The sequence below is a fragment of the Schistocerca americana genome, chromosome 1, assembly GCF_021461395.2.
Source record: "Schistocerca americana isolate TAMUIC-IGC-003095 chromosome 1, iqSchAmer2.1, whole genome shotgun sequence".
Classification (NCBI taxonomy): domain Eukaryota; kingdom Metazoa; phylum Arthropoda; class Insecta; order Orthoptera; family Acrididae; genus Schistocerca; species Schistocerca americana.
The window spans coordinates 794,355,693-794,383,241 of NC_060119.1; the positions used below are offsets into that span (position 1 = coordinate 794,355,693).

General features: G+C 37.0%; 1 protein-coding gene across 1 annotated transcript in view; it reads right to left on the bottom strand.

The window, feature by feature from the left end:
* LOC124612502 (WD repeat-containing protein 44) overlaps window positions 1-27,549 on the bottom strand; it is a 151,838-nt gene that overhangs the window by 28,721 nt on the left and 95,568 nt on the right. Inside the window, exon 5 of the mRNA XM_047140747.1 lies at window positions 11,447-11,587. Coding sequence (XP_046996703.1) covers window positions 11,447-11,587 — 141 coding nt within the window. The remainder of the gene's footprint in view (window positions 1-11,446; window positions 11,588-27,549) is intronic.

Here is a 27,549-nt window from a genome sequence, read left to right on the forward strand (position 1 = left end):
TGCATCATACAGCTCCTTTCCAGTAATGTAACTGTCCCATTTTCATATCACATTTCCTGGTCAAATAAAGGTAAATAATTAATTGTTTCATAAGCAGACTATGAAAACTGGTGTAGTAATTACAGAACAATGACAAAACAATTCAGACATGTTGTCTTCTTTGTTTTTTTGGCCATTCCTGTACATAGGGAAAGCTTCTATAAAATACTTAAAAAGACTAACTGAGTTATGAGAAAATTGTGTTACAGCAACAAGGATCTTAAAGAAACTGAATGGTAATGTACATTCTTGCCTATTAATTTTTGCAGGATTATGCCTAATTCTTTCCTTCTCCCATTACTGAAATAATAATAATAATAATAATAATAATAATAATAAACTGACACAGTCTCCAAGGTTAAATTTATGGGGGATATCTCGGAACCATTTGTAATCCAAACTGGAGTGCGACAGGGTGACGGACTTTCACCATTACTCTTTAATATCATTCTTGAAAAAATCATCAGGACATGGGAAAAAGAAGTCAAAGGAATCCAAATTGGCATTAGAAAAGATAATAGATTCAATGTGAAGTGTTTAGCTTTTGCAGATGACCTTGCAATCCTCACAAATAATAGAAAAGAAGCCACTAACGCCATAGAGAAGTTACACGAAATTGCACAAAGAACTGGCCTGCAAATCTCATATGAGAAAACCCAGTACATAGAAAGAGTGCCACAAGACAAATTGCCTATTGTGACAACCCATGGGAAAATCATACAAGTACCACATTTTAAATACCTGGGAGAAATCATTCAGCCATCAGGGATCAACCTAAAGGCCAATGAGGAAAGAATAAAAAAATTACAGAAAGCATATAAACTCACGTGGAACTATTATAACAAAAAGTCCATATCCACTAACGCAAAATTGAGGCACTACAACACTGTCGTACTTCCGGAGGCACTGTATGCATCTGAAACAACACAAATAGGTGGGCAAACTAAAATCAAAGAAATAGAGAAACAAGAAAGGAAAATTCTCAGGAAAATTTTTGGCCCAATACAAGAGCAAGGAATATGGAAGAAGAGACCAACATCAGAATTATATAAATACACAGACAAGATTACAGATACAGTAAGGAAAAGAAGAATGCAGTTCTACGGACATATCCACAGGATGAATGAAAACAGAATTTCAAAGCGAATTCTTAAAGTCATCAACTCAGGCAGGGGAAAAACAAAATGGATAAAAGAAGTTGAAGAGGACCTCAGACAAGCACAAATAACAGTAAACGATGCAGAAAACAGAACTGAATTCAGGAACATCATCAAAAAACATAAATTTGACACCACAACACAGAAGAGACCAGGATGCAAATGGACAGCGGAGCGAAAGAAACAACACAGTGAACACATGAAGAAAATTTGGGCTCAGAAAAAACACAAACAATCATCATAAAGGAATTCAAGTTCAAACGCTCTCTTAAATGGGAATAAGCGAAAATAAAAAAAATAAAAAATAAATAAAAAAAACTGGAAAGGAACTGGCTTGTGTACAGCTTTCGATCAGCACACAGATGTCTGCAATAACTTCAGCAGATAAAACTCATGACAGATTCAAACTGCAAACAAGACGGGGACTTCTACTGCACATACTGTAGTTGGCATTAGTGATTTCTTTATTATTTACAATTACAGCCTATTATCTGGCTTAATTAGATAACTCACTCAACCCATATATTTGTGTTTAAAAATTATGGAAAACAATTACTAATACGCTACATATTAGTACAGCAAAAAAGACCCACCACCCCATCCTTTTACAGATCAGTACTAAACAAAAGTACAAAACAAATAATCACAATAAAGAATGGGGGAAAATTATTTATTAGGGTAATCAAATCCTTGGAGAAATAATATATCTGAACTATTGAAGGTTCTTTTCTGCAACTGAATCTGTTCTGAAACCACTGTGATCAAAAGCGATTGTTTGCTGAATTCTAGGAGAACATATCAGCAATTCTGCCTTAAAAGCCACAATAATGTGCTGACACAAAAAAGGAGATGCACTGCCTTCCACAGTTTCCTTCAGTTGTCACTGACTCAGTTACCTCTTCTTTGTCTGTGCAGAATATTGACTGGCATGTGTTATTTAACATATCTATACTTATGCCACATTTTGATTCTTTCTTCTTGGATCATGCTGTTGCAGTAGAGGTTTCAGTTTCTCTCTTTGTTTTAATAATTTAACTGCCTCAATACAAATACAAGATACTCCTTTAGAAGGGATTCTAATGATAAGCATAAACAATGCCATTTCTCCATAAACACCCTCTGTCACTACTTGAGCTTTTAAATATGTGTCAGGCAGCAAAGGCCTTCCTGGGCAATTAAACAGATCTCATTTCTTCACAGTTACCCTTCTTGGACCTGTATTCTGTCTTTATGTGGACCTTTACCATGGTGTCCTAGGTTTCCCTTTCAGTAAGGATACAGCATATGTGATACTATCATCATTTAATGTCATTCCACACCCAACCTTATAGCCTTTCACAAAACCTGTCACTGTCATACTAACTAGACTGATGTTTATGTTTGAAATTGTCCTGACTCTTTACTCATAGAATGGCAGATTATAGGGCCTACACTGAGCTCCACAATAGATGTCATACACAAAAGACTTAGTCTATTATACGTGAATAATATCACTGAATTGAAAATTACACAGAAACCATGATACAACTCATCTTTTCATTTAATACTTACAGTGCTTGTGGTTAGTACAGAGATAAGTAATTACTGATACTTTCGTAATGGTGACCTTAAATATACACTGGAGCCATGTATTTCAGATTCTTTGGCCAACAGCTGTTTGATAACAAAATAGTCCATGGGTGTGTCCAACGTTCACAATGATCAATCCGTCACCATCATCAGGTGCACTGAACAGTTGGTAGTACACTTGTGAATTATTTTATCACCAAATCTGCTGAGAGAAACTGAAGAACCACAGCAGTTGGACTGATAAGCTAACATGTCACCAGCATGAGTGGCACCCATTCTAAAAGAATTATTCTTTTTTTCACCATGAGCAATGGAGGAAATTTCTTTGAGAATACCAGTAACTCTTGCTAGGAAAATGTCAGATTATCAAACAATCAACCTAAAAAATGCATCCATCCAACACTTCAACACCACAACAGTTTTGTCACTGTAAGGGCCTTGTTTTGTACTACTTTTGGTGCCATAGGACATTATCTTTTGGTGATTATGTGTGCAGTTACTGGCATTCTGGGGACGTTTCCTCCTTAGTATACAGTCCTCAGAGACAACACATCAAAGTTCAGCCCTTCTGTCCCCTTTTGAACATCATGCAATATGCTGGCACTTTTCATCGCTTTAAGCTTTCCTATTCTGATCTGTCCTTCTTCCATTATGGACAGGTATATATTAAACAATCTAGCCATAGACATACATAATCCTATAAATCATCACGAAGTGCTTGGATAATGTACCAGAGGAATATAATTAATTTCTTCTGGCAGAAAGTTATTTCAAAAGGCTTTCCAGGTGATTCACATCTGTGTATAGTCAATTGTTTACGTTGAGATCAATTCTATGTATAAATCAACTATACGAAAATTAATATACTCGCTTTAGTAGATACCTGGTACATACTGCTCACTTTTTGGCAGAAATTTCTTGCTCTCCTGGTGTTTCTTCTTCTCGTGGGTGATTTCTATATACACACATTCAGGCCAGCCATTAATATTAGGTTTGAGTATTAATTATTATGAAGATTTGTAACTTCAGAACTGCAAATATGTTGCTACCACAGATAAGATTCTCATTGCTGTACTGTATTTACAAGTCACTGACATTGTGTGTGAGCAGTTAAGTGCTTTTGCACTCAGGTGCAAAACAGTCTTTTTGAGGCAATGTATGGACATAACTACTTTTAGAGAAGGGTGAGATGTTAGTACACTTATGGGACAATTATTTCAAGGCAATAATGAGAAAGAGATGTTCTTTGTCAATTATTCCACACAAGTGTGGCTGTACTTGTCAGTTATTATCTACACATAATATAAGTTCAAGCCCCCCCACTGTTTTTGTGTCTGTACGTGGAGACTAGTCTCGAGAACTACTGTAGGGATTTTGATATGGTTTTCACTGGTAGGCTGGCTGATTAATGAGAAAGGTTTGTATATATATTTTATTGGCACTACACCAGCTGAGCCACCAGGCCACAGGTACTTAGTGCTGCCTGTGCAAAGCCAGGGCAGCTCACTAGTCTGGATAACTCCACTAGAGATCCAGTAATCTATTTGGTCATATACATCCTTCCTATTTAAATGATTGATAATTTATAATGGTACAATTTGAAAGCCAAATAGTATGATGATTTTACAATTACCTTCAGTGGTGCCTTCCCTTGTAACAAGTTCTTACGATTTGACCAATGCCAAAGCTCCTCACATTATCTGAATACTCATTTCGTTTTGATGTAAATACAGAATATAAGTGAAATCAAAGTTAAGTGCTGTGCAGTTATTACGATTTATCATACAATGGTAAAACACACCAATTAACACATTCGAGCAGAAGGCATATATAGTTAATATTTTATTTGTATCAGTATCACCTCCACCACCATGGTATGTTGTAAACAGTTATCTTTTACACTTAGTGTGTGGCAAACATCTTTCATCACTTTATATTTTGTCTAGATCAACAATTTTATTTCTATTTCTTTAGTGATCTTTTTAACCTAGCAAGATTTGGGCCATCAGGCCATCTCTTACATCTAACAACACATTCTACATATTTTACATTGTATATAATGCAATAAGCATGTTATACTAAATTTAGAAAATAAAAGTTACGAAAGTATAGATAAAAAAATAAAGTAAGGTAGGTTTTTAAATATGAGTGTTAGCAGCATGGGCCCTGGAGAAAGCGATGGACAAGGGAAGGAAAAATGAATGTAACAACACACAGTTAAAGAATGTATGGGAGGAGAAGGTGGTGTGACTCAGAGAAAGGAAATGGGAAAGAAGCATAACTATGAGAAGGTCGTATCATCAGCTTTACTATCTGACAGAGGGGAAGGTGGCCGTATATATTACATTTGAGGAAGCTCTATGAGGATTGCAGAAGGAAGTGCTGCAACTTCTTAAAAGTTGCAGGCACTGAACTGTGCCAAAAGTACAGGGCTGTTTGTTCCAGAGGCGGACAGCAGTGACAGCAAAGTAGTTTGCAGATGTTTTTGTTTCACAAATGGACACAGCTAGTAAGAGGGATCAGACCTTGTGCTTATATTATGATGCCGTGAAAGATGCTAAAACTCTGAAGCGAAGTACACGGGTACTTGCAGACTGAAGAGCCGGTAAAGTAGTCTAGCGTGTGGTAGTCCCGCAACTTGTCTGGCTGCAACCACTCTACTTGGACATATAGAGCACTGACATAGTCATATTGAGGAATGTTGCAGGTGTAACAATATAATGAAAAGAATAGTTGCTACTCACCATAAAGCGGAGATGCCGAGTCGCAAAAGGCACAACAGAAAGACTGTCAGAAAGTTAGATTTCAGCCAGCAAGGCCTTTGTCAAAAATGCACAAATAAACATCCATGCACATGTAACTCACACTATTTCCATTATATCATTGCATTCCACCGTGGATTTGTTTAATGTTACAGATGCAATGCACACAAGCATTCATGATTGGCTCTAATCGTCTTGCATTTTTGCTGCTCGTACCATGTTGAATTACAGAACATTAGTGAAGGTTTTGTAGAATGAGTGACTGCACTAGTTTCCATTTCACATCCTGTGAAAATGTGTTCTGAAACTTTTTGAGAGTATACAGGCAAGCAGAAGTCTTCAACACATTCTCTGCCCAGTTTAAATGCTCATCCAAAGTTACACTCAAGTTCATCACTGTTTTCTGATATGGTGCTGGGATGCCATCAAGTTGAATGGGAGGCAGCTGATTGCGGAATTCTGAACTTATTAATTTCTGATGGGATACTGGGATGAATCGTAAGACAGTGTGCCACACTTCCATTTATCAAGTGCAGCATAGACCTGTGCTCTTTATCAGAGTGTCTATTTTCCACTATCCTGTATGAAACACTCAATTAATATTTTACCTAATAAAGCTATAAGCAGCCGACCAGTTTCAATGGATAAAGAAATTCTTTACTTAGGTTTCGACAAATATAAATTTGTCTTCTTCAGAAGGTAACAATTTTACATTAGTAAGCTCTAATGTACCATCGCCGTTTTTACAATTGTCGGCATACATCCATGTGTCAAAAATGAAATATAGCCCTAGAATTATGGTTTGTCACGTTAATATAAAATTTACGTGAAACCGTTGCTGTTGTGCAGCTATGTTTAAAATATTAATATTTTACCATCACGATTCCCTTTCATTTATGCCCTAAATAAAGGTCTATCTTAGCCCTATCCTCCTGAATTACTCGCGAGTAAAATGTTGCAAAATGTACAAACATCACACCACAGACACTAAGATAAGCTGTCTGAACTCAAGTGTCTGCGGATACAGGTGGACTTAGGTGGGCAAACAGGTCATGCACAGGCAGTAAGGGAGCCTGGTTGCAGTCTACATGATAGTATGCCTTAGCTGAGTGCCTGCGAACATGTGTGTCGCAATATGCAAAACAAGATGTGCAAAATGACTACTTGGTGAATGTCTACCCAAGCTGCACCAGCGAAAATGCAAGTAGAAAGCTTGTCACAGGTGTCTGGGCCCACTGGGCAGAGGTGGAACAGCCTGAATTAGACGATGCCACTTTCCGATGACTGGTAATACTGAAATGCTCTCTTGCTACCACAGTCACAGAAATTCACAAATATTAATAATTAAGTATTAATGTGGATCACCAACATGAGTTCAACATATGTCAGTCTTTTCCACAAATTAACAAAATTAGAAAAAGGATAGATTGCTAATCACTATAAAGATGGCATACTGAGCTGCAAACAGTCACAATAAAAAGATTTACACATTGAGCATTAGGTCAAAGCTTTCTTCAGAAAAAAAAAATAAATAAATAAAAACCACACACACACACACACACACACACACACACACACACAAAATCACATGTACAAATGATCACTACCTCCGGCTGCTCCTCCTAGAATGCATTGTCAAGCACAAGCAGGAGTATGGATGGGGGCAAGGAAGGGGGTGGATAGCAGGGTATGGGTGAAGGGAGAGCACTCAGCACTACTTGGTGAAGTGCGCATGGACTAGGTGGCAGTATAAAGCTGCCAGGCACACTGTTGAGGTGCTGCCTTGTACTGTCATCTGTGCCGCTTTCTCACCCCACTATGAGTTGCTGCTTCTGCTGTATGTGAAACAGTTGCATTCCAGCCATAGATAGCGGTCATTTGTGCGTGAAGTATGCTTGCTTGTGTGTGTGTGTGTGTGTCAAAGTGTCACCTTTACAGTGAGCAGCCATCTATCCTTTATCTAATACGCAGTGGTTATCACACTGAACTCGCATTCGGGAGGACGACGGTTCAATCCCGTCTCCAGCCATCCTGATTTAGGTTTTCCGTGATTTCCCTAAATTGTTTCAGGCAAATGCTGGGATGGTTCCTTTGAAAGGGCACGGCCGATTTCCTTCCTCATCCTTCCCTAACCCGAGCTTGCGCTCCGTCTCTAATGACCTCGTTGTCGACGGGACGTTAAACACTAACCGCCTCCACCTCCTTTACCTAATATTGTTGACATTACATTTGGAAGCCATTTCCTTTGTCACCATGAAATGCGTTTTTACATCACACAACACTGATTTGATTCAAATTCAACCATAACTTTAACTGAAGTACTACAGACACTTATTTATGGATATTCACTTCATCTCCTTTCAACTTTTCACAGAGCTCTGCTTCATCTTCCTTTTGACTTATAATGAGCTCCTGAATAGCAATGTTTTTACACTGTAAATCATTTCACTGCTTTAATTCTACTGTTCTTTTAGTAATCCATATTTCTGCAAACACTCTGTGATTAAGGTACTTTTTTACTGTCCACTGTATCTTGACAAATATAAAATTCCATCAATAACATCTTACATACACTTGTGCATGTTTTACTATGGGTTAGGATATTCAAAAATCTGTTAATGTAAAGCATTGTATAATAAATAAGGAGCTAGATGAAATGTATTCCTCAAGGAATAATTAAAATAGAAAATGAAACAGTATTTGTCGGTATATCAGAAATACGTAAATAAATAAATAAAAACTGAATACAATGTGATATCATAAAATCGTCTTGTAAACATAAAAATGCAATTACTTAAAATAAAAATAACCTTTTCCCAGTAGGAATGAGATAATACAATGGCTAAACAAATCATATTCTTTTGCATCCTGCCTTTTTTTTCCTTTTTGTTTACCATCTCTGATCAAGTAACAAATTTCATTCTTCTTCTTCCTTTGTTTTTCCATGCTGTCTTTGATTGCTTATTTCTTGTGCTTTCAAAGATGTCTAAATTTAGCATCTTGTTTTTAAAACAATTTTTATTACTTCTAGTTCTTTTCTTATTTCTGTAATCCATGCTATTGTTGATCCGTTTTACCAGAAATACAGGAATATTTGCTTTATTAGCCTGTTCTCATTCATTCAGTACAGGCGTCCAAAGATGATTAAATTTTTTTGCTTTGCTATTACTTTTGATATTTTCTCCATGTTTTGCAGATCTCCTCATTACTTCTCGTCTTCCAACCATCTGAAGTTGGTACTGTACCCATTATTATTCTAATAATTCGTCTTTCAAGTATATCTATTCTGTCCAGCTTACAGTTCATCATTAAGCAGTCACATCTAAATATCTGGTCTTACTGCTGTGGTACTGTGTTTTAGTTTTGTTTAGCTAAATGTGCATTTCTTGCCTATGTTATCTCTCAAATCATATGCCCTTTCCATTTTACTAACTACTACATCTATTGCAAATTTTTCTAGTTTATTCTTCTATATAGTTTATGTAATATATTTACATTTACTAACTCATTAATTTTAAACATTTGTGTTATGAATTTTAATGCTTTTTTATATTTGGCATAATTTTATTATTTCCTTTCCTATTTTATTTTTAATGTTCTCTTCATTCACTCACATCCCATTCTGTGCAAGCCCTCTGCACTGTGTTTAGGGGCCAGAATGATTTGTTGACATTTATTTTATTAATTTCTCTCTTAGATTCTCTATACAAAAAGATGTTAGTTTTTCCTCTGTCTTTGAAGGAGTTACATCAGTTACTTTTATCTTACAGTGTAATGTTACTAAATTTTCGAAAGCCTGCCCAGCTAGCCACATGGTCTAATGCACTGCTTCCCGAGCGGCAAGGCATGCCAGTCCCCGGCACAAATCCGCCTGGCAGATTAGTGTCAAGGTCCAGTGGGCCGGCCAGCCTGGATGGTTTTTAAGGCGGTTTTCCATCTGCAACAGTGAATGCGGGCTGGTTGCCCTTATTCTGCCTCACTATGCAGGCGATTGCTTCACAAACACTGTCTCCACGTATGCGTACAACATAATTACTCTACCACGCAAACATGGGGTTCCACTCATCTGGTATGAGATGTTCCTGGGGGAGGGGAGGGTTCCACTGGGGGCCGAACTGCACAATAACCCTGGGTTCGGTGTGGGGCAGCAGTTGGGTGGGTGGGTGGACTGCTGTGGCTTGTTGTGAGGTTGTGAACCACTGAGGGCTACGTCGGGACGTAGCCTCTCCATTGTTTCTATGTCCCTAGTTCAATACAGAATACACAAGTTTTTGATAGTCCTGATGATGAAAGAAAGCTGGCAACATATATCAGCCTTTTCCATGTACGAAGTCTTTCAGATGACTTTGCACTCCTTAAAGATGGATACTGCACTGATCTATAACAGCTCCACAGAATTTACAGACATCTTAACAATTAGTGATAAGGTAATCTGAGGATAAAATAGTTTCCATGGAGTTGTTTTTAGTCCGAAATAAGCTAATTTCAAACTTCGTCAGATACCTAGCCATTATAATTATTTTGCAGAAAACAATAAATAACAACAGAACTGCAATTAAATTTGGAAAGCATTACTTTCTAAACATATCAACTTGTAACATATAATTACATTTTTAAGAGGAAAAATTTTAAGCATTCGTGCAGTTTAATGTGGCCAGCACCAGCCAATGTTGGGTGGAGACATACACTACGACACTGTGGAAATGTTGCTTGCTTTGCCCGAAATTACCTCATGGAACAGTTCCATTCACTTTTAGCTTCTGCAGTTGGCTTTTGCAACATGTGTCCTAAGCAAATTCCATTTCATTACTCTGGCCTTTATACACTACTACTTACCTTAAACTGTAATTTAACCCTTTACTTAATTATCATCCAAACTTTAATGTAAAACTTTACTGGACATGAAACCAGTAAGCTAGTGAAAATGGCTACAGACCTTGTTTTCACTAACATAATCTTTGTCTTATCCTCTATCACTAGAACAGAACTATACAGTCTGCCACCTTCCAAAGCAGTGAAGTTCTTGTTTAAAAAGTGTCAGCTGTTAATGCATGATAACTACTGTGTGGCTCACAAGCATTGGGGGGGGGGGGGGGGGGGGGGAGGAGGGAATCCAGTCACAGAAATTTCTCAACTTTGTGTTTTCAGTGAATGTGGGAAGAATTAATTATCGTTGTTAGCGAAATGAAATATAAAATGTAATTACATAGATAAAAAATCTACTCACTAATTGGCAGCAGGAGAACACATATATAAAATAAAGGTTTCACTTATGCAAGTTCTTGGAGCAAGTGGCTGCTACTTCTGGAAGAAGGGTTGAAGGAGAAAAAAGAGTGGTGAAGAAAAAGGACTGGAGAGGTCTAGAAAAAGCGGTAGAAGGTAGAGTTCGGAAAAGTCACCCAGAAGGGGAAACTTACCAGACAGGATGGAAAAAAAAGGACAGGCTGAGTAGGTTTTTTATCTGTCAACTACATTATATTGTCAAAAACTGATTATCTTTGCTGAAATATAAAATGTGTACCACAAAAACTTAATTATTTCAATCAGTATCTGCACAACTGCAGTCTTAACAAAAACATTGTTTATGATTGATGAAATAAAATAACTGGGTGTGTGGAGCTAAGGACATAAGGTCCCTTTTCTGCAGTTTACAAAATGTTAGATAAAGTATAAAAAACTTGCGGTGAAGGCACAAAGAAGAACATTTTAATATGACATTCATTAAGCATTATCATTGCAATTATATAAAATCAAAATCTGACACATCAGCTACTATAAACCTTTACTATCTGTGATTTCTAGGACTCATTCTATATTGAAATTAGTGCAGCCATTTGAATCACCAAGTAAATGGTCACTGAGTAACCACAACTTTAGTATCTGTGTCTCAACACAAACTTAACAGTGTTATTTACCCACCTGTGGTTTAACAACATATTGCCCCTTTGTTGCAGAGCGAATATCCAAAGAATGCTCAAATTCCCTTGTTAATGATTCTATTGTACTAGCAGGGCTTGGTAGAGGTGGAGGTGGCAAGCATTTGTCTTCTGTGTTAGGAGGCTATCAAATGAAAAACTGCATGTTAGCAATATAAAAACACACTCAATTAAGGCTGGCAAAAATTTCCAAACACAAATAAAGAGCTAATAAATAAAATAGCATGCTTACATTATTACAGAAAAACAAAAAAATTAAATAAACTACTGCAGAGCGCACGTGCACACAATAGTTCCTTTTTCATGAAGGAAAACAGAACTGGTTGGTGCTTGTTTGAAGGGTAAGGCACGTCACTAATTGTTGAGCTAAGGTTGTGAAGCTCTTTTTTCCGCAGTTTATAAAATGTTACAGAAAGTATTAAATCTAGTTGTGGAGGGAGAAGTTGAAGGCATCTGTCTGAGCAGGAGGTCAAACAAAAATCATTAACAAAACACAGTGCCAATTTCAATCTATAGAGTATAATAGGGCCAGAATGAGAGGTAAAGGTGATTTTTCTCAGAAAACTGGAAATAATAATGCAATCACAGAATGAAAATAAAGAGAAAAAACTAAATATTATTTACAACTACGAGGGTGAAAGAATAAAAAAGTAAATAATAAAATAAGACAAACACCTCACAAAAAATGCAATGCAATTCAGGCTAATTGAGGTTAAGTCTGTGAGAGGAGCAGGCTACGAGGATATGTTGGAAGGCAGTTACCATCTGAGGAGTTCACAGAACTAGGAGACAACAGCCTTGTCACACTGGATACACTGGTTCTTGCCCGGATCTAAATGGCCCTTACAGTGAAGCAGGCACTCAGGTGTACTGCACTGTGCAGCAACTGAGTATTGGATATCACCAATGCACAGCATTGTGCATCCATTCATCCATTTTGCCCATCCATGAAGTTAGCTGGTAGCCAAATTTGATAAATCTGCAAGTTGCCCTATCTTTAATGTTGCACATTTACCAGCAGTGGGGTCAGTGTCGGTGGTAACAGGTGGGTGCATCGAATGTTTTGCAACGGGATGAGAGAACAGGCATTCCTCAACTCCCAGGAACTTTGCGGCATTTCTTGGTACAGTCAGTGAAGGTAACTCACTGAGACCCACATTCAAATTTTGGTTCACATTAAATAAACCAACCAACCAACAAACAAGAAATATCCCTCGTGGAAGATATACTGTGAATTTGTGGTACGTGGCTCTACACAGTGCAGCCAACTCTTCAAGTGACAGAAATTTCTGAATGGAAAAGATTTATCCAGCATAATAGTAACACAGTTAATGACATGAAAAGTGCATTAACTTTCTGGTCATTCATTAATACACCAGCAAGTGAATACATCACAATTATACTGCTTTATAATATGCTGTCAGTGATACACAGCAGTGAAGTGTACCAAACCAATCCCTTTTCTATCGACACTACATACATCATTGACATCATCACTCCTACAAATTAAACACTTCTCAGCCATTGTTTACTGGAATGTACTTTACATAAAAGTTCACTTAAGATCTGCAAAAGTTCTCATTTAATAAAATAAAAATAACTCCACTATATAAACACAATCTCAGTGAAATTATTTTGTCTACTGACACAAGAGAGGTGGACATGTAATGCTGAGGTGGTACAGACAGCCTGTAAACTGAAAATCTAGGAACACTAATAATGGGGCATCTAAAATTTCTCAGAAGAACACTATAGCTGCCACACAGGAGGATTAAGAATCAATTCCCCATCTAGCAGTGTAGAACAGTGTGCAGAGATTCACATAAACTCTGTCAACATATGTTTCTTGTGTCAGTGTTGTTAGTAAATCATATCTGCATTCCATGTAGTATTAGTGCATTTTGAGGAAAATCAACGTCCCCCAGCATTTTTGTGCACGGTGTCAACAGTAATTCAAATGTGTGCTATGGAGGGTCAGCATAGTTTTGTGACACGCTGTGTAGTTGGTTTTTGTGACGTAACGGGATAGAGTGAGCGGGAAATCAGCTGCCAGCTGCTCGAACATCACTTTGCAGACCTATGCATGAACAATCCGGCAATTTACCTTCCCTATTACTACTATACTCTCCCCCCCCCCCCCCCCCCCCTCTCCCTTTGACCATATTACACCCAGAAAACGTTTTATCCTTTAACATGGCTCTACTGCACTTAGATGTAGTACATACATTTAATATTTGTATTTAACCCACCTAATTTAAAGATAAACATTGATTTAATATTGTTAAAAGAATATTTCTAATAATCTTTGATTTTTCATTTTTCCATCCCCTGCAACATGGAAACTACTAGTCCTATAGAAAAAACTGAATAGGACCTTTTTGTAGGAAATTTAATGTATTTTAATTTTGTGATAGGAAACATTTTCATTGAGAGCCAAGGCTTTCAAGAAAAACATAAAAAAGTGACCTTTAAACCCCCCATCCAAATGCCCACATTCCACTGACCAGGATTTTTAGTACATTGTTCAGGACACCCCCTCGAAGCATTGCACAAAAATTTGTGACTACACAATTTTTTTCCCCAATTTTCCTTCATTGATTGGACTAAAATGAGCAACATTTAAGGTGTGGCTACCTCTGAATCCTGTTGCTTACCAACTGACATGTTCACTCCACAACTTTCAATATAGGGATGGTTACCACCTAACTGGCAAAATGAATGAATGGAAACAGAACAACTGTCCATCTTAGGGTTATCCAATACCCTATTACAGAGCATACTTGGCAGCCTAACTCAAGAGATCTGGTTGCCTCACTATACAAAATGGACTGGCTGGGTGGTCTGTCATAGTTCCCTGATCTCTTGAGACAGTAATTTGCTGTTATACATTTTCTTTCATTCTGCTGTTATCCTGGACTTAACTTCTGTTAGCCTACCCCACTCTGTTTCCTATATGCTGTTTGGTAGAATTCTGATATTTACTTTTTTTATTCTTGTTCCCCCTCATAATTGCAATCCCTTTTATTTATCCCCACCCTGTCCCCCAATATTTTAATTTTTGTAAAGAATTGGACAAAGAGAAAATGAAAAAAGGACAGAATACTGCATCTTTACCTCTTATTCTGATACTACAATCTCTAACTGAATGTGGCAGAGTGCATATTAATGCACTTCCTTGGCCTCTTGTTCTCTGTGATACATCTTTCTTCATCTTCACTTCCCTTCATCAATGGAACACGTGGTTCCCTCATACTCTGGTGTCTTGAGTGATCTGGTCCCCTTTCCAGCTTGACCCAACCAGTTATTTCCTCTCCAGTAAAGGAGCCTATTGTTCTGATAGCTAGGAGTGCTCTGCTCTATTTTAAGTGGTTCTATTGGCAGCAGTGAGAATTGCACTTCTTGGGATTTAACCACTGGCCAATCTATGTGTGCGTCTGATCTGAATATTATTATTACTTTTTTCTTCCCATTTGAACAACCTTTTTTTTTTATATGAAATGGGTGTATTATGAGGAAAGGTGTTGATTTTATCAGATATAAAGGAAAAAAAGCAAACATTTATTTTCTTGTGCCCAAGTTAAGTTTCTTTTGACATTGTATTTTGAAAGAAGCTTTGGTTTTTCACACAAGTACATGACTCCGCAGCCTCTCTTTTTCTTGACAGTTCCAAATGAATAACCTGCGGCCAGAAACATTCGCAACCAATATTATTTCCCCCTCAAGATCTGTCAGTACTACCACAAGTTTCTTCCTATTTATTGTATCTCATTTGACACAAATCAAACACAAATAAAACCCCATTTAGATTGAAAAAGATGACAATGATGATGATAAAAATGGCATGTATCAATAATACATTTTACATGTAATATGGCACTCTGAATACAGTCTTAAACTACAATGAGGATTAAATACATTCAGGCAGTTCTAGAAAGATGAATTACAACAGGGTAATAATGGAATCAAGTCTTAAGCAATACAATAAAGTGGAGTGTGGAAAAGAAATCATCATTTAACAAAGATATAAGAAACATTCAAACGTAGGTGTGCATGAACAACAAGGTATACCTATAGGAAATACCTATCAGAAATTGATGTGATAATATATTTCTAAAAAGCATCTAAGATGCTTGTAAACTTAGGTGAAACTGAATTAAACCTGTACAGTTAGTATTAACTTTTAAACAGAACAATATTCAAAACAATATGAAAAGGATCCCATTTGTAAGATCACATAACAAACATCTTTAAACAAATTTCTCCTGTTTACATTTTCACCTGGTCACTTCATTGAGTTTAGAAATTGTGCAAATAACTAATTTCAGAGAATGTGTGTAATAAATGAACAAATTGGTATTGATAATGAGTGCACTATATATCTACTACTGTGCTGCAAACTGTCTGTAGAACAACTGTGCAATAGCTGAAGTTTGAACAATATTTTCTTGGTCATTTTGTTAGACGTTATATGTGCAGTGTAATGCTCAGTAAAGAATAATAATGCATGTTGCTGTGGCAGGGAGTACACTGATTTTAAAATAAAATAAAAATGAAATAAAAATTCACGCACATGCAAGACAAGTCCTCTTGTATCTCTTAGCACCATAAACAAACTGGTACATGCACATGCATCTGCGCACAAGTAGCTATAATCAAAAAACCAACAGAAATCCACATGAATATTATTATGTCAAGGCTATACTTATTCTCTCTCAACTAAGTTCCAGTATGATGTCACATGTATAAGACGTATATACAAAAAGGTCAAGCTCATCATCCGAAGGTTGGTTTGAGCACCACAGCACTTTATTAGGTATGGTCTTATTTGAACTTACCTAGTCAGTTATAATGGGAGTCACAGTTTAATGTTGATTCTGATAAATGGTCCAACTTGGCATTATATACCCAAGTCATTGCCAGAGGTGACAAATGCAGTAAATGATAGAAAAAAAACTTAGGGTCAACTCAGGTTTCAACTCCAGGTCTTTGAATTTGTAGTGTAACACTTAGCCAGCATATTACACAAGAAACATATAGGGCAATAAAAGCATCTGCTGCATTAACCATATTATGATAGATTTCTGACAAGTGAAGAATGTGAGCAACTACCTAGGAGTGCAATCAACAAACTACTGATTACATGTTAACAAAACCTAAGTACATGAACTGCAGCTTCCGGGATCAACCACTTGTATGTTGAGACTACAATCAGATACAAGCTGAATAAACTGGGAAACTACTGATGAAAAATCACCCAGAATTGCAGATGACTAAGTCCAAGGTAAATGAGAAACTGGAAGTAATGGCTCCTAAGTTGTACTCTAAGAATTTCTTGAGGCAGAATTTCTTTTGTTCTCCACATCTTTACCCTACTTTAACCTTCGTCTTTTACTCTCACTGAAGAAATAGCCAGCACAAAAATCTGAGATATTGCTTTAGCAGTTTTGAACATAGCTTTCTTTCAGCAACCTTATATATATTTCAGTGGATATATAATACAGCCAACCAGTTGCAAATAATTTTTTAGTACATTGATCTACATTTTGATAGCTCCAAGGGTGTCTTCATCAGAATGAAATTTTAAAATTCCTATAAAATAATACAAAGAAAACACACAATGGTTTACTTACATAAAATTACATTGCGAGAAGGCCTTCTTGCAATGTAGTTTTACTTAAGGAACCATTCTATGTTACGACTTTTTTCATCTTGGTTAATGTTTTTGTCAAACTTATTTTTCTTTGTATTATTTTACAGGAATTTGAAAATTTCATTCTGATGAAGACATCGTTAGATGTGTCAAAACCTAGGTCCATGTATTCAACAATTATTTGCAACTGGATGGTTATTTCTCCAGGCATTGCTTTAGCTTGTTGTTTCATCAGACAGGCATGTGCTGCAGCTATGGCAACTGATAATGGGGACTCTACTAATGTTTAATTACACTTCATATTTTTTATCGGATAATTACTTTTGAATGTCATAAATAATTATCTACAAAGTAGTACTATCTAATTATATTTAACAGCTTGAACTTAACCTATGAAAGTTGAATTTCTGGGTGCACCTAACAGATACATATTTGGTTCTACAGGACTTCAAAGTCTTCTGAAGTTAATCTGTAGCACAATTATCAAAATTACAGACAGACTATCATAGAGTGTCTTAAATTATCACATATTTTATAAATGCTGATAATTCCTTTTAAACTGACTGCCAAGTTACAAAAGCATGTCAAAAATTTTAAAGTATCATTAAATTAGCTTCCTGGAAACTACTTTCTGGAAAATCAGCCAAAAAAGTAGTTGTAAAAACTTGTGCGTAGTGGTAAAGAATTGTTTGACCTTTTTACCTGAATGGCAATCAGTATCAGTATAACCATCACTATGTAGATTGTTATATTATTCTCACTTGTGGCTAGAAAACAAAGGCATTAACAACATCCTGCTCAATGTACCCCAAGCCAAAATGTGAGGCATTTTTATTATATTAATTTTACAAAAAGAGTGCCTTTTCAGCTTGACACTTTACCACTGATGCAGTAACAATCTACTGCTTCATAGCAGCATAGGCCTTATCATTGTCAGCAAAGTCACTCTGCCAATCAAATCACACAGGGCTCTCAGAACTAAGGCTATAAAATGGAGCTTTCTTCTGTTCCATATCACTGCCAGAGCACACAACTAGCCTAATCCTCCTTACCTTTTAACTTCTCTTTCCCTCTAAGATGGCTCACAGATTATTGGAGTTAGTTTCTCTCACACTACTCTTGTAGAGCAGAAGCTTGCTGTGTGGACATATTATTGCAATGGATTTACCCACACATAGTTGCTGAGGTCAAGCAAGCTCTGTCGACGGTGCTACAGAAGGCCATATGACTACTGTTTCTATGCGAGGAGGTCTAGCAATTCATCCAATCCCCTACACGTTAAATCCCACTCTATGTGCATTCATTGTCAAAGTGTAACAACTGTTTGATCATTGTCAAAGTGTGCTGCACTATTTGCAAACGCCTAAGCTACAAAACATATGAGTGTTTGGAATCAACATGTGCCTAAGACTGGACACAAGAGACTGAAAACACTGAAACGTCTGAATTTACAGTCACTCGGCTAATCAAATAGGTTACCGAGGCACTCGGGGGAATGTGTAGATGAAAGCAAATAGGGGTAACCTGAACAGGAGCAGTTCTGCCAATGCCATGCACTCGCATCTTACAGAGCAACTTGAGTGAAAGAGGTAGGATTCACCCATGTTGCAAACTTAACCTTTCAAGGTAAACCCAATGGTAGATAGTGTACCTTTATTAATGATACAGGTGCAGAAATAAGTGTGTTGTTTGTTAAATCTACCAATAGTAGAGAAGTAAAACCACCATGTTGTAGACAGTGTGGATTGGGGAAAAAAGGTAATTTACCCAACACACTTGCAAAATGTGGAAATGGAATTAAACAGTGGGAAGTATCAGTTAACATTTGAAATGTTGTGGAAGTATGACCATGATTTTGATGCCATCTTACACAAAGTTGACTTCTGAATACAGGAAGTCCAAACTGGGGGAAATGTCCACCATTTTGGTAATGTCCCCACTATATGGACACGAGACAGTCCTTAATGAATGACTGCATTCCAACCACCCACTAAACTACTTCCCACAGACTTGATCTTAAACAAAGCCAAGAAAATATCAGACCGTACAAGAAACATTCTTTAGTAAGAGGTAAAGAAATGTTTTTCAAGAGCAGATATTTTCTTAATCAACCCACTAAAAAGCAATTAAGTTCCAGATGATAAGCAGATGCATTTGAAGTATGATTTATTTCGACAAAGTGTGTTGGAAAAGAGTATTTTTTTTGTGATTGAGCATAGATAATTTTGGAAGCAGAGACATTGAAATTCTCTGGAGTACAATATTTGCCGGACTACAGGACATAAATGCTGATATACCAGGAAACAAACAGCTTGAATGAACAGTTTACATTAATTCTACCTTAGTTATGGCACATATACAAGTAGAAATTAGAAAGAAAGCTGAACACTTGTGTAAGGCAGATCACAATGTATTGTACCCCATTCCAGCCAAATTTACAACCTTGATTGAAGAAATGACTTCCAGCAACCTCAGCATACCAAGAGATTCCTATGGGTCGTGCTAGCTCTAAGCAGCTATCTAACTCTTCCTAATTAGCTGACATTCCTACCTGGAGTTTCTACTGTTTGAAATTTTTCACCAACTTTGATATGATAACCAGTTACCATCAAATACTGATAACTATGAAAGAACTGGAAAAGACAACCTCAGGTGTGCACTCTGGGCAATACAAAAATCTAAAATGTTTTGGTTGTTTTACTTTTATGAGTTTTAAAGCCAACTGACCATGTGTCTAAGTGTAGATGGATGAGAGAATTGTCTTTCCAAGAACGATGAGAGAGCACGTAGTCTGGCTTAGAAACATACTAATTCATATTACTGATGCTAATCTAAATTTGAAATTAGGAAAGGGCAGTTTCATGCAATCAAAAGTGCACTATCTAGTCCGTATACTTGCAACAGATGGTATCAAGACCAGAACACCAGTTAACAGATGCAGTGGAATATTTTCCAACACCAAGAAATGTTAAAGAATTGCAATCACTAGTTGGGTAAGCAAATTACTATGAACATTTCTATGAGGAATATACAGCCACCACCATGAAACCTCTTGCAAAATAACCAAAGATGGGAAATTCTTTTGCCTCGGCAGCAGACTGCAAGAGTGCCGCGTTAAAAGTAAGGAAAATTTTAGAAGTCACCTGTCTTTGTGTATCCACTTTGTAGTAGGCTATGTACTGAGTCAAATACAAGTTGGTGAAGAAAATCAATTACTTATGCACCATAGTAGCTGAATCAAGATGAGCAGAACTTCAGCACCAGAGAAAAGGAACTTCTGGCACCTGTTTTTGGCATTCATTACTTTTGGTGTTACCTATATGGGCAACAGTTCATGGTAATTACTGAGAATGATATTCTACAATAGCTAGTAAGTTTAAAATACCCCAGCAGACTTGTTACGTGGGCCTTAAAACTCAGTGAATATGACTAGATATTCAAATACAAGCTGGGAAAATTGTATTGAACACAGAGGCCTTCAGTAGGAAAATTAAGATGTTGCATGTAGAAGATGTGTTTATTGAGGCATTATAGGCACAAGACTTTGATGCTGAGTGTGAGAAATTGGCTATCTGAATGGACTTCGTTACAAAAGGTGATGTTTTATATAAGAAAATGCCTCTTGCAGAACAGATAATAGTTCCAAAGACTATCTGCAAGCACATATTGGAACAATGCCACATTAGCACAGAGGCATGTCCTAATGGGAAAAATGGACATTACATGCTGTTGCTGGTCGTCACATCCAACGGGAGATGTACAGGATTACATTAAAAACTGTCTCCCTTGGGCTAAGAGAGTGCAAGAATGAAGACCAAAGATACCTCTACAAACCTTATCTGAGGCATCAGGACCTTTTGAAATTGTAGCACTTGATACATTGAAAACAGTCCTGTTAACAACCCAAAATAACATAAGTTTTATCTATCACTGACCATTTTCCTCACTATCTTATTATGATGCCAGTTGAGGACATGAGCGCTGATATGGTTGTGAAAGGATTTGTCACTATTTAGTACTACAGTTCGCAAGTCCAGAGACCAATATCACAGGACAAACTTTATGCCACTTTATGCCTAATCTTATGGTATAGGTACGCCAACTACTTAAAATAAAGAACTGGAGAATTACGCCATTTCACACTATGAGTAATAGCAAACATTAAACTGTAGTCCAAATGTTGTAATACTATGTGAACAGCTTGAGCTCCAAACGGGATCATTCACTGTGATTTCATTGTACAATGCCAGGATGTACGAAACCGCATTTGATTTCCTATAAGGCGATTTACTCACATCTGCTATAAATGGTTCTGTCATACATTTGCATTATTCCACTATGTTGAGACATTGTTGTTACCTAGTTTTAAGCATTTTTCAGTATGACAAAGTTATGTTAAAAGTTTACAAAACTCTGAAAATTCGTGCAACAAAAGAGCAGCTCTTAAGTGACTATCATAGAGAAGGCTGCTACATTGTTTTTGCAGGAATCTCCAGAAAAAAAGATCTCACTCTCTGACACAAACATATACTGTCTAATTGCTGGTGAATAAGTGCAACCCACCGTGATGCTACATGACCTGCCTCCAAGTACTTATTTGTGACACAATTCACCATCTTTTGTAGACTGTTTGCCACTGGAATAAAGTAGTTCTGCAGTTACTGTTGTTTCCTTTTCTAGTTTTATGTATGTTTCCAGGGCACACATCAAATATATATTAGCACCCATTTCTTTTTTTTTATCCATTTCCACTGCAGATATGTTTCTTCACGAGAAAGTTTGCCTTGAGTTTATAAATAATCTTGCCAATACAGCACATCATATACCTCATCTAATCCCTTTTGTAAACATGCATGCTTTTGTACGGTCAATCACACAGATATGCTCCGAGTTTCGATCAGCCTGGTCAACAGTCCAGAATGTGGAGGGTTGGCTATGATGAAATTTTATGCAAAAGGAATCTGGCTCCCTAAGAGTATAGTTCTACTGCTGGAAACTACACTCTTATCTGAAGGAAGCTTTTAATCCTGACTCCTGAAGAATGATATGGAAACTGCATGAGTTTATTTGACTTCCTATGCACTATTTGTCATATTAATTTCTGATATTACCTGCATTATTCTCCATCCACAACTTTTGCTTTTGTCACCCTACTGTGAATTCAGAACATTTCTTGTACTTCTTTGAGGCTAAGATACGTCATAATGCATATATTTGCTTGTTCTTTGCTGTCATTACAACAATGCAAGACTTTTTTTAAGAAGAAGAAGAAGAAGAAGAACACTGTCTGTGCTGGAAAATACAAAACTGCCAATTGATTTTTTCCAATACACTGACTATTACCAAAAGTACCCTATTAGCTCTGGTCATTTCTTTTATTGTCCAACGATACGGTTTTATTTTTCTTATGTCTGAAGTTACTCAGAGTTTCTTATTTTACATAATAATATTGAGTTCATTAATTTGTATCTCTATTTGATTTTTGTGTGTTACTTTGTTTGATCTAGCAAAATTCCTAACAATATTTTGTAAGTTTACGGAAGGTACTGGCAGTAGCACATATCAGGCATTGTAACTAATGATGCTTGGCATTTTAGAGAACCAATCAGTATCCAGCACAGTAGCTGCAGTGCACTATGCACACTACTCATGGATCAGCTGGAAGTGAGTGACACAGAACATCACCTCTTCATTTAGTAATGACTGCATTGTAACTTGCCTTGTGTTATACTCAGCCACTTCTGGAAATTAATCCATCATTGTTGGGAGTGCTATTTGAGCACACCTCCAACATTATATTCACACAGCATTTTACTGAAGTAATCACTGTAGTTGATTTGTCATGACTTTACGATAACTGTCCCAGCAGTTACATGGACTGGATCTGGCACTGATGAGACTTGGAAGCTCAAATACCTTTCACACAGTACAAGAAATAAACTAGATTGTGGGTTGACTGAAGGTCCAGCTATGTCGCCTACCAGAAATAGTTCCCCTTGTATGCACCAAGCAAGCCTGGTTTAATGCTAGAGATGTTGCCTTACAGTTCTTATTTGGCACCCATGATCATACAGTACCTCCTGGTGAAAATGGAAATTCAAACAAACATTTAAACATTTAACTTAGTTGAACACATACAATCTACCATCACACACAATACTATATGCTTGAAACATATTCAAGAAATTTTATTGCCTTATATGCAACAAATATGATTGGTCACACAATACATATGATTGGTCAACGTCCACCTGCTATATCATTGTGCCACAATAACTCACGATATGGATGCTATTCAAAAGTAACACAGTAATGTGATTGCAGCTTTAATGATATTCCTAGTATTACACACCATATTCTACACCCTAAACTCCGTGCCCACCCAAGTGGGATATATTAGTGTTTGTCTTTTAGACTGGCCTACAAAATAAATTTAGTACAATATTTATTCATCCCAAATCCTTGCTTTGTACCCTTACAAATACTTCAACACACTTACGCCCCACTCTTCAAGTGACATATCCCCTGAGATCTAACTTTTTGCGACTGTATTATAAATTCATTACTGTGAAGCAGACCCATGATTACCACAAACTTATTATTCACTTGTGGATACCTATCTCTTGTCTAAACCGAGGAGGATATAAGTTTTCCACCTTGCCTATTCTCTGGAATATAATCACAAGTAGACAGCCTGGCAAACAAAGGACTACTTAATTATAACCAGTGATCAATAAGCACACACCGCTTTGTCTGCTGGAGAATTACAGAGTTACCAGATAGCTTAAACTATGTTTGTAACAATTAACTTTATACACTAACACCTCCCTTTGTCAAATTTCACTAATGTTGGTGGAAAGTAACATGTGTCTGTCTGAGTTGAATTTTAGTTACCTTTGTTCTACTGCATAGGAACCAGGTGGTCATATGTTGACCCATATCACATTATGGTTTCAGTTGGTGTTCACTCCACATAGATACTGAGTTGTTGCTGTTGAGACCAATCTAATGATTGATATGATGCAGTTTTACACACCAGTCTATGCTATGCAAGTCTCCTCTTCTCCAAATACATATTGCAACCTAGATACATTATAACCTGATTACTTTATTCATCCCTTTGTCTCCCTCTACAGCTTTTATACTATATTGGCAGCTCCTTGATGCCTCAGAATTGTTCTATAGACCAACCCTTCTTTAAGCCAAATTGCGCCATTATCTTTTCTTCCCAGGATCCTTCTATAGCACCCCGTATCAGAGAACTGCTTATCACTCATGTTTCACTTCCATATAAGGCTACATTCCAGACAAGAATCTTTCGCCTCTGAACAATAGCAGACTTTTATTCAGAGTGTCCCACTGTGATATCGCAATATCCTTTGACCTGGTATCGAGTTCTCCTCACAACTGAAAGAAACTTTGAAAGTTACTATTGAACAATTTCTGTTATTCCTATAAAAATTTAATTTCTTTCTCAGTACACATCCTGTATTATCAAGATATTAAAAACAAAGAATTGCTGCAGTCCTTGGATCAGTTGATCACACAAGAACAGCAACATGTCACACTACATATTACAGCATTTCACAAACACGGTATCTTAGTTAACATAATTTCAGTGACCTCCTGCCTGCCTGTTTGCTATTCTGATAATGAGCAAGACTTTATACTGGCTTACATACACAAATGATTTAGTCTACTGCATATGGCATCTCCAACTGATCACAAGTGTTTTCCCTGTCCCAATGGATTGTACCAAGATGAAACACACAGTTAATGACAAATTTTATTTTTATACAGATATGAATAATAATTTTGTAATCTCTTTTAATCTCACCTAGAACTGTTTTATTTAACCGAAACTGTTACTTTGTATTTGTCTTGCATGTTGCATACTTTTGTGACTGATTCAAGCAACAATCTTTTACTACTGTTAGTACTAATTTATTTGATGATGTTTTACTGTCATATTTTATTTTTCAATCTTTCTATTAAGTTTAAATTAATCTAATTACCTCACTGTTGTGATAACATAAATATGGATGGAAGAATCACACTTCAGGTGTTTATTCTAAATAAGTTATTATTTGTCTGTAAGGCACATTTAGAAGCATATTTTGCAGTTGTGTCACTCAATTCTTCGTTCAGTTAAAGTTATTTAATTTCATTTATCATTCTGGTTGAATTTTAGAAATATTTAACCAAGTAATTGAGTTGGTGCCTTCTGCACATTAATATATTTTCAGTTTTGTAGCTTTTCTTTGCTCCATTATATACAGTTACTGCTGCATTGTGGGTTTATGCTTTTGCTACCAGCAACACACATTACACCCAATTTATGCAGGCAGCTGGCTTCCTAGAAGTTAACACTTGAGGAATGCCAAGTTAACACTTGATGAATGCCACGCTACTTATGGCCACCAGATGGAAACCTAAGTGCCTGCAAAGGTCGCTGGCCCCATGGACCTCTTTCTTATACCAGCCATGTGACAGGAAGCAAGACCAACTGTATCCTGGCATTGAGGGCTATACTAAGGCCAGTGCACGAGTCCTGAAAAGCCAGTCCAAACTGAGTGGGCTTTCTGGGCCAGGAACTGAATGTTGTTGCATTTCCACAATCAGGAGATCACTGCAAAGCTACCTCTACACCCTCTAACGCGGGCTTCCAGAAGAAGATGTGGCCCCAACATGGTGACTGACCAACAGACTTTTAATATTTCTGTGTTTGTCTTTAAAACTGACTTTGCTGGACTTAAAAAATTTAATGTTGTGAACTTTGACCAGTCCCATTAGGACTTCTGATTCAGCTCTTCTATTCAGAACTTTGATTTTCACCTATGACAGGCCTTCCGCTGAAGTACAATTCTGTGTTCAAACCAGAAGAATTATTTTGTTCATGACTGTTTTAAAATTGATTTCCAAGTTTTAAAACTGATTTCCAATAAGGAAGATTTTGTTTTATATCAAAGACGTTTGTTGGGCATTGTATACCTGGGCCTTCATTTTCTGACTGGCTGTGGTGGATACTTGAGTTACAACATTACTTAGAGGATGTAATCAGTAAGACTACCAAGTTCTAAATAAATTTTAGTTAAGATGCATCAATACTCCCTGCTTACAGTTAAAACAAAACCTTTATGTTTCAAAATTCTGTGATGAGCTTTAAATCTGCCTTATTATCAGGTTGGCAGCCAAATGGTGCCATTCTGGTAGTTACTCAGTCACTGTAAGGACACAGGACATTATGTTTGCACGCTGCCTGATGAGGAAGCCTCTCAATGTCACACGACCCTTGTTATATTACAAATCACACTGGTTCCCTCACTTCCTCCAATGACACTTGAAGTTAATCATTCCTTCCCTTCATTAATATTAAAAACTGACTTGTAAATATGAACTGTCATGCAAATGTTCCAGTTGCTTGTACTCCTTGACACTTTCTCTGAAACCAGCTTTGGCTACCCCTGTAACACGGTCACCATTTTGTGTCACCAACTGTGTATACTACTTGGTACTTAACAACAGTAGCCACATTTCATGATTTGAATTGTTACATAAAATTAAACTCTTGTTGCACTTAGATGTAAGGTCCCAATTAGGTTGCTGATTTCACCTGTGGTGAATTCTTTCAGTGACAGGAGCCCCAGGTCCAGAATATGAGAAATTTTTGTTATTTAAATTTTACTGAAAGGTAACTTTTTCATCTGTTGCCTTATTGCTGATACAGCAACAATCAATGGGTTCACACTGAAAAAGGTCAAATCATTAACAGCAAAGTTGAGCTCTCTTCTATTCCAAGACAATGCCAGAGTGGACACTAACTGGCTAAATGTTCTTTACCTTTTAACTTCCCTGCTCCTCTGAAATGAACCTGGGGTTACTGGAGTTACATTCTCCGCCCAGCCAGCGGCAATCCACACTGCATGATCCACATCAGAAAATAGACTGACATACTTTCTTTTGTCTGAACATGAGTATGCAATTTACAAGCCCACACTGCTTTTGATTGCAATCTATAATAATGCCAACTGTGAAGATACCACTACATTATGACTACTGTTCTATTTTTTCTGCTTTCCTTTCTTTGTCTTTCCTTCATACATCGTAGAGATTTATTACAGTGTAAGTCTTGTAACTTTGTTTCTATATACATCATGCAGTTGCTATTTGTGATATTTCAACAATTTAAGGAAAAGATACATCACTATTTGCTGTAAAAATGACACAGACAGGCACAATTACTCATACACACTAGTTTCACCCACACCCTTCATCACAAAAAGAAAGACCAAAAGACACGCACACACACACACACACACACACACACACACACACACAAGTATGCAAGCCTCATACATATATGACCCCCATCTCTGGCAGCTCGGATCAGAATGATTTTGTTTAATTGTGCCTGTCTGCAACTGAATGTTTCCATT